The sequence below is a fragment of the Salvia splendens genome, chromosome 15, assembly GCF_004379255.2.
Source record: "Salvia splendens isolate huo1 chromosome 15, SspV2, whole genome shotgun sequence".
Taxonomy (NCBI): domain Eukaryota; kingdom Viridiplantae; phylum Streptophyta; class Magnoliopsida; order Lamiales; family Lamiaceae; genus Salvia; species Salvia splendens.
The window spans coordinates 13,295,088-13,310,356 of record NC_056046.1 but is presented as its reverse complement, the minus strand read 5'-3'; the positions used below and the strand labels follow the sequence as shown (position 1 = coordinate 13,310,356).

Sequence of the window (15,269 nt, the reverse complement as noted above, 5' to 3'; positions counted from 1 at the left end):
ACGACCGTCTTCCGCAGCAGAACGTTCATCGGGCGCCGTACCGCAATCGCCCCGAGCCTCGGCACCGCACGTGCTGGGACAGGCCGCAGGACCGATACCTGGGGATGGACGAGTCCGAACAACAACACTATGTGGACTTCTATTCCGGATCGAGGCGTCGTCGGACTTCCTGGGATCAGCCCTCCCGAACATCTGGTTGTCGTGTGGGAGAGATTCGCGCTCCTCCGCTGCCGAAACCACCGCCACAGCCGGTACCAGAGCCAGAACTGTTCTATGGCCCGACGCATCGTGGGACATCGGACACTCCCGCATCAAAACACACGACGCGCCCCTCTTTCGGCCCCCGGGGCTTTCTTCACGCTGATTCAGACGTGCCGTCACGATTCCCACCTAGCGCGTATACTGGCCAGCAGCGAGAGCAGCCCCAAACCCGGAACCGGCACCTGCACCCCACGTTCCCAAGCCCCCGTACCCCCGCACATCCACAGCACGTGCTCGACCAACAACCACAGCCAAGTCACCGCTGCGCAGCGCCACCGGCCCCTGCTGCGCCGCCCCCGCCGCTACACATGGATCAGCAACGATCGCCATCCTGCGGCCATCCTACGACTCACCTCCGTCAAGCTGAGGCCTGCCTCGAATTGCCCACGACTGTGAAGCAGCCCCTGCTCCAACGCCCGCCCTCCTGCCTGCGTTCCCCGAGCCTCCACTCCGCTACGAAGCTTGTTTCTTGTGAAGAGAAATACTTGGGAATTGAGGGTGATGCAAAAGTGTTGAATCAAGTTGACTTGCGGCTCAATGAGAAGAAATTAGTAGATGATGAAGTACGAGCTATAGAGGTGGATAAAATTGATGACGATGATGGTCTTCATGATTCAAGTAAAAGGAATGAGGAAGAGGCATATGAAGAGGAGGACGATTCCACAGAGGAAGTGCTGAAGGTCATCGCCTCATTCCCCCATGTTGTTCAAGTGCAATCCAAATCTATTGTTGAGAATTGTTGGGGCAAGAAAGGAGATAGTGCCTACACCGGTTGGTGCATAATTATTGGTGTCTGTGTGGATTTGAGTATCAGTGATGTTACAAGTATGAATCATCGATCAACATCGCTCGATACCGATGCAAGGTTGATCCCTCCGCGCAATGACATGCTGGATTCAAACATTCTCGGAGGCATGGACAAGCTTGTCGTTGTGGCGTGGAATTTTGCCGACCACATTGGGTCTCCTATGTTGATTTTTTATGGCTGTGATGAAGAGAGACGTTCAGCTGTTCGGTGGGCGTTTGATCCAGGAGGAGATACCTCGCCAAAGCTTCTGCGTTCGTCTCTCGCCCTTGCTTCGTGGTTTCCACCTTGAGGACAAGGTGGATTTTAACTGCGGGGGAGTTGATACGAGCCTCTTTTTCATATTTTGTTTAGATCCTTTTTTCTATTATTATTATTTGGTTTAGATATATTAGGGATTTGCATATCTATTTCTATATCTTTATTTTCTTGTTCATTAAGTCAGTAGCATTATAAATAGGAGTTATTATTATCACTTTAAGAATTCAATGAATATATTATTTTCCACAAACTTGTCTTGAGTAACAAGAATATCATATTTCGTTTCCAAATTGTTGTTCATCGGAGAACGTCCGAAAATCAGCAATTCGTGAGCTTTCCTTCGAGCACGTCGAAGGTTCGATCACCTTATCTCTCCGAGAAGTTAGCCATCCGGCCTCGTTACGGAGAACGTCCGTAACAACTTGTGCTTTCATCCGGTACTCATGACGTCAACATACCATGGCCCATCTACGTCAGAACGGCCGACGAGGGAAGCGACGCCGGCGCTGCATATAGGGTTTGATAAATTAAATGCACGCCTCGACAGTATGGATCGACGGGTGGACAAATTGGAGTCGCGTATGAACGCGAACGACCGGCGACTGGGGAAACTTCGACCGCCACAACGGCCTGATCCGGAACCACCTTACGGTCTTCCTGATCGTGGCGGCGCTGATTGGGACAAGCAGCACCGACGTTACACCCAGCCTACGTACCGGCGGCCACAACACCACCAGTCGGATAGGTACCCACCTCCTCCTCCATATCAGCCGGATAGACGCCGTCCGTACCACCTCCACCAAACTCGTTATAAACTGCCCGAGCACTATCAACCCTTCGACTATGGACCGCCATCCACGTACAGGGGGTTCCCGCTTCATCAATTTCTGCAGCTGCAGTACGAGTCTTCTCGCCAACCATCATGTTGGGACCCGCCGGGCGCTTGGGTGTCGATGGGTAACTTGGATTATGAAGAGATCGCATCCATATATTACCCTGATTATGATGGTGACTCTGATGGATATGATGAGGACGCTGATGTCCACCGCGACCCATCTAGCAACTCACAACTAACTGTCATTGTTGTCCCGCCACCACCACCACAACGCTCGTCATCTTGCTGGAGCATGACAAGCCACTGCCGTTCAGCAGCGTCACTGCCCGCTATAGCTGTTGTCCCATCTTTGAATCTGCCCCCAATAGTCTCGTCTTGCAGCCCCGACGACGACAGCGGAGAGGAGAGCGGATTGATAGATGAACTGCCTCCACCAGCTATGATCTCTCCGTCGTGCAGCCCTGGAGAGGAAGAAACATTGTTAGATGGCGACGAGGAGGTTGATTCCATTGAGGAAGTGAAGAACGTCGTCGCATCTCTCGATGCTGCTCTAATGACATCTCCCGATGTTGTTGAGAATTGTTTTAGTGAAAATGGTGGTGCTTATCTATGTGCATTAGTTGGAAATAAAGTTGCACCGTCCTTTTCAATACATGGGAAGGAGATTGCCTGTATCTATGGGGATTTGCATGTTAGGGATGCTACACGTCTGAATCCTCGATCAACATCGCTCGACACCGATGCGAGGTTAATCCCTCCGCGCAATGACACGCCATGTTTGAGCTTTCTGAGAGGCGTGAACAAGCTTTTCGTTTTGGCATGGAATTTTGCCAACATTGGGTCTCCTTTGTTGATTTTTGACAAAGGTGATAAATGGAGACATTCAGTTGTTCGATACATGTTTGATCCAGGAGGAGACGCCTTGCTAAAGCTTTTGCTTTCAACTCTCGTCAATGGTCATATCTCTTAGGATCTTCTAATTATTTAGTTTTCTCTTATTCATCATATCTTTCCCATATTTGTTTAGATATTTGTTTCTTGTTCATTAAGTTAGGGTAGTAGTATTCTAGTATTATAAATAGGAGAGCTTGTTATCATTTTATTCATTCAATGAATATATTATTTTCCACAAACTTGTCTTGAGTAACAAGAATATCATATTTCGTTTCCAAATTGTTGTTCATCGGAGAACGTCCGAAAATCAGCAATTCGTGAGCTTTCCTTCGAGCACGTCGAAGGTTCGATCACCTTATCTCTCCGAGAAGTTAGCCATCCGGCCTCGTTACGGAGAACGTCCGTAACAGTATCATATATTCAACTACACTTAACAATCGTAGTAGCATAGTAGTAGTAATTAAATTGCAAATTAATTTGTGAAATTTACTTATTGTTTAAGTATTGTACATCTAGACTCCTACAAATTAGAATTTAATTTAGGGTTGACAATTCGTAAGTGTCAAGTCATTATCGGATTGATACGATAACTCGACACAATACGATGCTATAAGGTCAAGCACATAGACACAATTTGTTAAAGATATGCCCCACACAAACTCAACTTACGCAAGCTCAGATACAACACGAACTTGATAGCAATACAATACATTTTTTGTTGGCACGGCATGATAATTACACAATAGCATGATAAATTCCTAAGTTACATAACATGATAACCATTCAAATCCTCGACTCTAAGTTGTCTGATACCTCTAACAAAAGTTAAATACAAATTAAAATATTAGTAAAATATTTAATTACTGATAAAGGGTTATATAAACCCAATACAAAAACAATTAAAAGTTCATATCATCGTAACTAATGGAATCCAATCGATCTCTGGAATATTCATAAGATCCTTTCAATAGGCCACAGATCTCTCGATCTAACTAACGATTTTCGGTTATACTGATTTAGCAAAAGCATAATTCAGATAAACTATCCCATTTCTCAGCATTTCCATCTACACCAATAGAGCTCCCCATCCAGCTATTTGATATACTGATTCAATTATATTAACTAAAATAATAATTTTCCAATTAATCAAGTATATAAGCGAAAATTTTCAAACCCTGATTGATAATCGTTGAGACGGTTATCATGGCGGTTGGCTAGATGCTAAGTAACCAATCTGTTCCCAAAAAAGCAATTTCATCCAAAAACATATCAGAAAATCGTGACACAGTTTCCATGTATAGCAAATTTGTTACTGCAAGATATGCTGACAAGCTTACGATTCCCTAATAACTGAAGTGATTTTTCATTCTTAAAGAGGAAAGGCTTTTTAGGCTTTTAGAGCAACCAAGATACATGAATGCTCATGGAGATGATCACCTGCAACGGAGAGGAAGTGTGCCTAAAAATGCTTAGCTCTCCAATCGACTTTAAAGTTCTCTTCATCCTCATCATCACTGGACGAGTCATCATGGCTGGAATCCTTGCGTGCGACTTCCTTACTCTTAGGAGTAATAGCAGATCTGGAAGCACTAATCTCGAGCTTCTTCCTTCTTAACATCTCAACCCTATCAACGTAGTTCCTATGAATGAAGAAGATAGCTAACATTGTTAGAGCTACATTGCAGGCTCAATAGACCTGTATCCTAATAAGATTAATAATTTACCTTTGCTCAACCATCTCCTCCTCTTCAATATTTTCAGCTGCATCAAACTGTAACAGTAGCAACAATAATATGTCAATGGCACAACTCATCAATGCACATAACATATGATAGGGTCGTTCGGTCTATGAATTTGACTTCAAGATATTGTATCTAGTCTACTGGAGGGCGAGAGGGTGGAGGCTGACCTCTTCTTCCTCCAAACGATTATCTATCTCCTGTAAATCATCTTTAATCAATCTCTCGAACTCCTTATATTCATCCCTGCCATTTTGGTAATTAACTATATGTTAGTTAAACTGAATCGTGAAAGACATATAGTTAATGGAGATGCAAGAGCAAAATGGTGCTCTTCAACAAACAAATTCAATTAATGAAAACCAGTACGGGTAGTTACATTCAGCATAAGTTACACGTGTCGATCAAGAAATTTCTGGCACTAATTTCAGCAGAATTCTCACATAAATCGCCCAAGAAAAAGCCATCATATAGAATCCCAAGAATTAAGTAAGCAAAGAAATGCAAGATTTCATCAAAAAAATCATGATGATATCTTAGTTTAATTAAGGCAATTATGCATCACTGCTATATAAACAATCAATGGAATCAAATCAAATTTTGCGATTCCCAATGTCAAGCCTCTTTTTCTTAGCAGGGTTCAATTAAGAACATAACTATTGTCATTTCTTCACCACAATTTACATTTGTAGATTTTGTGCTACTCCATAAAAGAAAAAACAAAAATCATGCTTAAGTAAGCAGTTACTCATGCAAAGTATATTCTAAAAGACCACCATACCATCAATCGTTAATCATAACCAGATACCGAAAACAAACCAAAACAGGACTCACTTAACATCAGGCTTGACAGGTATGATTCCCCGTGCACGTAATTCAGCATCTTTGTCATCAAAAAATCCTGCAGGGAGTGCTCCTTTGGCTTGCTTAGATTCTAATCCAGTGGCTGGTTTTGACACCTGCCTAAAATCATTGGCAGCCTGAAGCCCCAGTTGTCCCATGTCCTCAGTTGTAGCAGTCGATGATCCGTTGATCGCATTCCCTGAGACAGAAGCCTCGGCAAGTTGGTTCTTTATATGCACAGAATCATCCACTGAATCAGGGTTTCCAAACTTCCTGGGTTCCCTTTCTGAAAACAAGGAAGAAAGTCACATATAGTTTATTGGCAGAAAACATTGTTTGATCAACATAATCTAGAAAGCAATCCAATCCTCCTTCGAGAATTTAACCTGTTCTGCATCAGTTATTAGCATTAAAAATCCTTTCTCATATAAATCATATGTTACTTCATTGGTTTGCATAATATGTGGCACATAAATTATTTCTAGCCCATCATCAATCAAAAATTAAAACAGCCATCCATAGCTTTCAATGCCAACAAAAGTAGATCTCAACTTGATGTCTTGATCAGAAGCCAGAACAGTCAAAATGTCAATAGCTTGTACACAAAAGGTCGTGTATCCATTCAAAGTAAAATATTAAGCCTCCCCTTGGTTACAGATGTAAAGATTAAAATACGAAGATGCCAAATACAAGTATACTATTCACTTACTTTACTAATGGTCTGACGCTGAAAGAGAAATCATCAAAATTCCATAATAGATACTCCCTCCGTCAGCCATTAGGAGTCCCATTTAAGGACGGCACGGGTTTTAAGAAATGTTAAGAAAAGTGAGTGGAAAAAAGTTAGTGGAATAGGGGTCTCACTTGTATATATTAGTTTTAAATAAAATGTTAGTGGAATGAGTTAGTGGAAGATGGGATCCTATCAGTGTTGTTAGGGTCGCGGGTCGGTCCGGGGCGATGAGGCTGGACCCCGGGTCGCGGGGCGATGGGGCGCCTGGGCGAGGGACCCACGAATCGGGGCGCATAATTATTTATTATTTATATATTAGTAATAATAATGATTAAAGATAATTCACTATAATATAAATACTTATATTTACATAACAGGAAAAAAATATTTTTAAAGTTCAATTTTGACATTGGGTAGAAAAGAATTATTGGAGGAATTATAATCAATTTACTTATTATAATATTTAATTAATGGATTTTATAATAGAATCATTTTGGAAAAAGATGAAAGATTGGAAGAAATAATAAATTATTATTTTATTTCTCTTCATTTAATTCATAAAACAAAATTAGGTAAAATGAAAAGCTCCATAAATAGAGATTGTGATGTTCTAAAGATTACTAAATTAGTTTTATATAAACCTAAATTTAAATTATAAATATAAGGAATTAATAAAAATATGTTACTTATACAAATAATAACAATAGAAATAAACAATAATTGATGGAGTACTATAATATTATATTAGAATTATAAATATAAGAAATTAATAAAATATATTACTTATACAAATAATAAACAATAGAAATAAACAATAATTGATGGAGTACTATAAACAATAAAAAGTAATTTCGTTTCCCAATGTAAGCTGACCCTCTATCTCTATCCCTATCTCTGATCCAATGTAATTTTGTTTCCCAATGTAAACTGACCCAATGTAAATTGCTGGAGTACTATAAACAATAAACAATAGAAATAAACAATTATTGACCCTCTATCTCTCTCTCTATTCTCTATTCTGTCTCGTCTCCCCTCCCTCTTTCTTTTTCTGTGTAAAAGCAAAAAATATGCAGCCTACCGGCGAACCAGGGCAGACGGCAACAGGTAAGCGGCGGGGGCTTGGCCTACGCTAGTTCCGTCTCTCGCTCCAGTCGCCCCGACCGTCCAGAGCGCGCCCCGACCGCCTTGAGCGCGCCCCGACGCCGCCCCACGCATCTCGCTCGGCTCACCCATGTTGGGGCGAAGCCGGCCTCGATCATGGCGACCCGCGCCCCGAGCGCGCCCCGGGCGCGTTTTTGACAACACTAGATCCTATTACCATTTATGGTAAAAGTGAACCGGGACTCCTATTCACGGACGGACTAAAATGAAAAAAGGGACTCCTATTCGCGGACAGAGGGAGTACTTACCAATTTTTTGTCTCTTTGTATCATGATCATCAAAAAACCCAGGTGGCAGAGTAGATGATCGTTGTTTAGGCAAGGCAACAGAAGGTTCAGGTTTAGCATTCAAATCTCTGGATGACTCAGGTTTAGTTGGTAAATCTTTAGCAGACTCAGATTTAGCATTATTTGCCCGATTTTTTGCAGCAGCACCACTAGCTTTGTACTTTTCAACTGCCTGAACAAGCAGAGAAACGATGAAGGATAATTCAAGTGAAAGTAACTAGTATATTTTAATAGGAGTAATAAAAAGCATCACTTCTAAAGGCCCAGAAACTATGAAAAGTAAGGGAGAAATATGCAAATTATTGCAAGCTGATTGTTCTCAGGCAATGTTAAATCGAAATGCAACTGCAAAGTTGTGTAAGAGATGAAATATTGATTTCTATATCCCGTATGAAATAGTGTGTATAGAAGAAGGTTTGGAACAAAATAAAATCACGTAGAAGCTGACATCCTAATGGATAATGAAGTGAGTACATGGGATTGAAGATTTTCAACCATTACTCTTGCACGGTGAGAAAATAAAAGAGGGACTGAGCTTCCTCGGGAGATGTAGAACAAAAAAAAGAACTATGTAATTGTCTTCCATTTCTCATCCTCCAGTGGACAAGTCAAACCTTAATCAACTTAAGACCTAGTATTACACAAGAAACATCAAACACTAACCAACAAAACCTTTAAACCATAAAAGTATCTCAATGCTCCAATATTATGTCCTATACATCCACAAACCAGATAGTGAGTTCCACATAAGACTTGAAAAGCGGGAGGTTCACACTTTCTACCTTTTTACCCTTGAAATGGTGCTTTGAGGATCAATATCTCAAAAAGATTATTCAGTAATCCATTTCATGAAGCATAACTTGCTTTGCCAATATATAAAATGGCAGGTACGAAGTTAAGAACATCGATGATGCATGTTGATGCCAAACGATTTACGGGGGCAAGCTAGAAGCACACATCATGCTTATATCCCTATAAGATGAATGGTTATTATTAGCAGAAACATGCAAACTTCACTGAACCAATGACCCGGCACGGTGCCCCCTCTCTTATGACACTCATACTTTCAGCTCAACTAAAAATTTTTATATTATTAATTCATCAAAACTTTATATCACAATCACAATAGTTTACCTCGTGATGCTTGCGAGATGCTTGATGTGCAGGCCAAAGCTGCTCAGATTTGATAACCATATCACAGACTCTACACATGGGTTGATCATGTTCATTATACCTGCATTACAAATGGCAAAGGACGTCATTTTAGGGAAATTAATAAAAAAGGCGCATATATATTTTGTAACCCAAAGTTCACAATCACTTAAAAGCAGTTTCAATCAAAATATTCCTAACAAACTATGATAAATCCACAAAGACTTTACTCTGCAAACAGAACCAAAGGACCAGAATGCAAGCTCACCAAAAAATTTCAACTTTCTCTCAACACAATAAGTTAGTACGTCACTCTGCATCACTAAAATTCACAAATCATAGATTTCACAATTTCATCTGATCTCCATGCTCGACATCAAAATGCAATTGGACAAACACTGTAAAAATAAGTACTCCACTACCACTGAATCTATTAAGTGTCTAAAGTTCTTCATATTCTTAAATAACTAAACAAACAACATAGTTGCAATTTTGAAGAAGTGAAAAATAATCCAGGGGTTGATGACAAAAGTACTTGATTTATCAACAAATAAATCACGCATTAAAATTACACAACCAAACCCGCATTCAAATCAAGCAGACGCAATACCTTACAAGGGGAGAATCAATCCGCTGCTTTTCCTTTTTTTGCGCGCTCAACTTCGCTCGAAACGATGCTTTCTGCTTCGCTTTTGCATCCATTCCTAATAATTCTCTCCTTTCACCAAACACTCAGTACAATACAATACTAGCGTCAAGTTTCACGTTAGGTCTCTGGTTTCCCTGCCAAGAACAATCCTAGTATCACATTTTCTATCCAAAAGTTTTGCAGCTTCCTGTATGCTAGCTCTTCTCAATAGGTTGATACAGCCATTTTTGTGACAGCAAAAAAGAGTACCCATTACAAGATCAATTTGAAATTAGAATTGTACCCTTTGAAGCTAAGATGTTAGACTTGGTTTTCTGTAAATAATTAAATAACTTAGTTAAGAGCAGAGAGAGAAGAGCATACTTGGCGGAGGCGAGATGCGGTAGGGCGCGCTCCTTGAGGAGGAATCGTCGGAAGAAATTAAGACGAAGAATGAGAAGACTGCCGGAAATGGAAGAAGAAAGAAGAGGGGGTTTTACGATTTTGGTTGCAGACAGGCCTTGCCTAATTTCAAAGATGCAGCCAATCTTAGTATCGGGCTTCTAATAATTAAAACTTGGTTGATTATAGTAATAAAAATATTTGTATTATAATTATAAGAATCTAAAAATATATACTACTACTACATAAAACTTCTGTATTGATCGATTCTAATGATATTTTAATCAGATAACATCAAATAGGTGTGTTACAACTTGAAAGTTCTCAATCATGAAAAGATGATCGCACCAGTAAATAAGTAACTTCCCTTATTTGTTCATTAACTTGAAACAAATATAGATACAATTGCTGAATAAACAAACATGGTACCCTCCAAGTTGATAGTGATAAATTAAGTAAATAAACCAAAATTCATTGAGTAAATAATTGCTAAGATTTAATTTAAGTGTCTCTTTCTCTCTTGAAGAAAGCAATATAACCTCATCGATCAGTAGAATTGGAGGCAGCAGCAGCTGCCACCCAATATTGTTTCATTGCAATCAGTATCTTCTGAGGAACAAGAGGGCCATCTTCATGATCCACCATTTTTACATCCCATCTCATCCCTCCCGCGATCTTCATCACCTTGTTTATCACGTCCACTTCATCCCGAACGATCACCATCCCTTCCGGCCTCAAAATACGATCCATTTCTAGTAGTATGTCTTCAAATTCACACCTACATTGTTCACAACTGCTTTCAGTATGCTGTATATCACACACACACACACACACACATGCACAGGCACATGCCAATTTTCAATCGAGAGATAAATGTTCGAGCAAAACATTCAAGTGTGAAGAGAAACTAGCCGTGACTCATGAGTGTGAGACAACCAATTTTATCCAATCAAGACTAAGATCACAAAAACTTGTGTCACACTGTAAGAGGGGTGAAATTTTATTAACAGGAAACTGCCCTATATTTCTTGTACGACATGATATGCGTGAAGACTACTTAGGTGTGAGTGAGCATGCTCAAGTATATGTTTTCCCTTTCACTTCGATTCATGAAATTACTGAATTGCTTACTTGTTATCGTATAATTTGAATAAGCCGCTGGCGTGAATGAGGTCATACGTCCTTGGATATGTAGAGAACCCTTCACACCTAAAATACAAAGAAACATATAACGAGCTTCAACTCAAGGATTCTTACGGAAAGAGAAAAATCGTCCATTTTTTGGAAAATGCTGATAAGTGAGAAAAATGTGGACGGACATTACCAATCGTGATACATGCCGATCAACCCTCTCTCGTAGATGATGCCTAGAGTTTTTTCAGCAATTATCGGAACAACATTCATCACCCAAAGCTTTGATGACTCCATGGCCGCTGCAAAACCCCCGAGGCCAGCATTCATATCCATAATGTTTCTGTATCTTGTGGTGCCGAGCAATCTAATACTCTTTTTGTAAGCTGCGACATGCTTTTTCCAAAGCTTGCTGTCCTCTTCGTAAGATTCGGGTGTGACCCCGGGAACCTCACCATTGCGTACACGAGGTGGAACATCATAAAGCCGAGCTGGAAACTTCTTCAACTCTCCTCCCGCTACTTCAGTAGGACTCTCTACCTCCGGGAAGGGAGTTACACACGTCTCCATTTTCTTATACCTTGAGAATCGTGACGGGAAGTAGAAAAGTAAACAAAGGAAGTTCAGTAAGAACTCATATCATAAACTCACAATTAAAATGAAGCATATCACACATTCTTATCACTGTAAGGATGCAGCAGATGAAGCGTTAGGCGCATTATAAAGCTACAGTATGGAGAAATAAAACAAAATCAAATGGTGAGGTAAAAAGTTTATGATATGATTAACTAACCATAAGTTGTCGTCATCTGAGGCTTCACAATAGTTAGCCGATTTTCTTTTGCAAGACTTGGCATTGATCTTCTTCCTAAAGATAGCAATATCCCCCTTCTCATACTTCTTCTCCCAGCAAAGGCTTTTGGCCAAATCTTCTATTCTTGTTTGTTCGGCCTCCAAATCTTCTTTTGTCCTTTTCCACGTCTTATAGTATGTCTTCCAATTGATCGGAGGACCAGACAAGACCCAGTATCCACCAGGTCTAAGAACTCGATCAACTTCCTTCAAGTAGATGCCATCTACATATCAAAAAACAAATCAACTTTGACCAAATAAATTACTGCCTCCGTCCACAACCTTTTTGCCACAATATCCTATTCGGTCCACCCACAACCTATTTGCCACATCAATTTATAGCAACCTTTTAAAATATCTTTGTGAAAGCTTACAGTCTTTAAAAATTTCTCAGCAGCAAGTTATACAAATCATTCTTAAAACACTTTGGAATTGTTAAGTAAAAGTGTCAAAAGATGCATGTTGAGAAGAATGTAACTTATAACTACTAAAAGACATTTTCCAGCCTCCATTTTCCAAAATATATGCTTCAGCTTGATCATGTGAAATACTTTTGCTTAAATACCAAATATTCAAAAATATATTTCCTAATTAACATGATATCATAGAAGCTAAAATATTTTAAGAACACCTGGTTTGTGGCATACCATTGGAAGCCCATTGTATTAAGCACCTCGAACATTGTGCCATATCAAATGATCGAGGCGGGTAAGGAAGTTTTATGGATCCAAGCACCCCGATAATTGCTGGCACGCCTCGCTCCAAGGCAAACTGCACCTGGGCCTCATGGTTGTCCCTTGGCGCAAACGACATTGGCAGCACATTTCTCTTCAGCATATAAGCACCCCAGCTAGCAACCTAATTAAAACAAAACTGATATAAATGAACTGATTGTAAACCAATGAAAACCTTATCAAGGCCTAGAAATAGGCATCATAGCGAGTAAGGCACCTACTCCGACAATAGGGACTAAGATTATGAGTTAATAAAACATGACATAAAAGTAAAACAAAGGGGAATATAGAGCATACTCCGCAACCGGTGTCCAGAGCAGTTCTGACTGTGCCGTCAGCTATTGGAATGACTCGTGCAAGCTCATCGATATACGCATCCGCCCCTTGAGGAAACATTGTCCCACCTCCTGGAAATTTGAATACATTGCCCTGATACTCAACCCAGTTCTGGTTAGCCTTCTCCACCGTCAAGCTCTTAAAAGGAACATTAGAGTAATAAACATAGTCACGGCTCTTTGGCCAAGGGAAAGGGGTCGTGTATCCATTGGGCGCCGGGATCAAGCAGCGCAATTTCTCCTCCTCCTCCGGCGGGCAATGCCTTTCTCGATAAATCATGTTCTCCCTAGGGAATTTCATGGCCCGGTCTTGCTCTTGGCAAGGAGTGTAGTCAGTGAGCTTAGCATCACATGGCTCAAACACTTTGGCTTTGGGCTCGGACGATTCGACAGAAGCCACATACTTATGGTGGCTCTCGAAGTCCAGAGACGGGGAGAAATTGCAGTTCACCTGCTGCTTATTCATCTCCATAGCGTAACCATCGCCTTTACCAGAACCACTCTTCTGCCACACTCCCAACAAGTAAAAGAAGCAACAGAGAGCGATGATGACGAATATGGAAATCCGACTCCTCCCTTTATTGCCCGAGGAATGAACCTTTGGTGTTGTTGCCATGTTTTTGCTCAGGACAGCATCAAGAAACTTAGTCCCTACCATGTATCAAATGTCTATAAGTAAACATTATGCAACAGATCAACTTAGTAACTTAGTGAACTGAATCAACTACAAGGATTTAAACAAAATTGATAAGCTTTTGAATCATGATCCAGCTTTAATTCGACTCATAACTGCAAAAACCTCAAATCATCTAGAGTGGCTGCTCAAATACAGTATAACCAACAATCCAAGCATGTAAAATGTTGATTAGATTAGATCTGAGTTCGAAAAATGCATTCTTGAACAAGAATAAGTAACTGAAAAATCACTGTTGCTGCAAAAGCTAAACTAGAACAAGCCTAGTTCAAAAAGGCCCAAGCAAATCCCAATCAGATCGGAAAATCAAATGGGAATCATGAATAAAAGCAAGAAAGTGAATCTATAGACAGCTTCTTTCAAGAATTCGCTTAAGCTCAAAATTGCAAGTACCTGAAAACAAGCAAGAGGTCCCCCTCTTTCCCTCTCCGTGTAAGTCTGTAAACAGAAACTGAGGAAGATATTTTTAGCATAAAAACACTCACTCACTCACACGCAGAAGAAGAGAAGTGCGATTACAGAGAGGCTAGTAGGGACACTACCTTGTTAAGTAGAGCAACGAATTGGCGGTCTGTGGGGCACACTCTTCTGCACCATTCATAATTGTATTTCAAGATTTGAATTTTTTTTTTTTTTTTAAACTCACCGACGCTGCAATTTTTATGATAATGAAATGTACATATGCAGTAAATTAAGGATGGATTTTATGATAATGTACGTGTGTGTGATTAATTACACTAACAGATCAAAAGAATTACACAGTGATTTTCGTTTGATCAAATTCCTACAGACCATATCTATGTATTGATTCCCCTGTTATTACAAAAGGATCTACTAATATTCTTTTTGGCTAAGGATTTTAGTTAAACATATTCAATCACATAGTGCAAATTCAATATATTATTCATAGTCATGCAAATTAGTACTAATTAATATATAAAGGTGCTAGATTTGTTATCGCATTGAATTATATCCTAAATGAGGTCGGATTGATAATATTCACTTGAGTGTTTAAGACAAAGTTTTGTTGTACATAAACTCTAGCATGATTTAATTCCAGTACAGTTAATTAAAGTATCTTGAACTAGACAATTTTTTGGTAAAATAAGTTAGTTAAATTAAAATAACAATATGTTAAATTAACAGTCGTATATTGGATATCTTAAAGATGAATAAATAATTAATTAAAAGATAGCTCATATTATTTGTAATTTTGCATTAAGCTGAAAGATCCATATTGTAGTCGATGACAGTACAAATTAATATTATGTCGAATTAACCATAAAATAGGATTCAATTTAAACAATAGTTAGCTTAATGAATAAGAGCTTATTTCTCGTCAAAGTTTAACTATCCCAATAAATATCCAAATTAGGTGAGATGTAATTCAAATCCATAATTGAATGCATAGCTATTTGAGGTGAAAGCCTTAGTGGGGACCCTTCAACTAGGCTATGGTGCATTACATATTAATTGTCCTTGCCGACATAGTAATTTTCGAGCATAGGAATTGTGGTAACTA

At 39.7% G+C, this 15,269-nt stretch overlaps 2 protein-coding genes across 2 annotated transcripts; both read right to left on the bottom strand.

Moving 5' to 3' along the window:
* Positions 1 to 4,211: 4,211 nt before the first annotated feature.
* On the bottom strand, positions 4,212 to 10,124 carry LOC121768480 (zinc finger protein 830-like). Its single transcript, XM_042165022.1, has 8 exons — positions 9,984 to 10,124; positions 9,582 to 9,754; positions 8,954 to 9,053; positions 7,781 to 7,991; positions 5,630 to 5,924; positions 4,966 to 5,041; positions 4,781 to 4,827; positions 4,212 to 4,696 (listed from the first exon to the last, which is right to left on the bottom strand). The coding sequence occupies exons 2-8, from the start codon at positions 9,671 to 9,673 to the stop codon at positions 4,516 to 4,518; spliced, it is 1,002 nt and encodes a 333-aa protein (XP_042020956.1). The 5' UTR covers positions 9,674 to 9,754; positions 9,984 to 10,124; the 3' UTR covers positions 4,212 to 4,515.
* A 232-nt stretch (positions 10,125 to 10,356) lies between these two features.
* On the bottom strand, positions 10,357 to 14,286 carry LOC121768479 (probable methyltransferase PMT14). Its single transcript, XM_042165021.1, has 7 exons — positions 14,141 to 14,286; positions 13,016 to 13,704; positions 12,632 to 12,842; positions 11,926 to 12,208; positions 11,326 to 11,712; positions 11,133 to 11,210; positions 10,357 to 10,779 (listed from the first exon to the last, which is right to left on the bottom strand). Exons 2-7 carry the CDS (start codon positions 13,667 to 13,669, stop codon positions 10,542 to 10,544), a joined length of 1,851 nt encoding a protein of 616 aa, XP_042020955.1. The 5' UTR covers positions 13,670 to 13,704; positions 14,141 to 14,286; the 3' UTR covers positions 10,357 to 10,541.
* Positions 14,287 to 15,269: the final 983 nt, after the last annotated feature.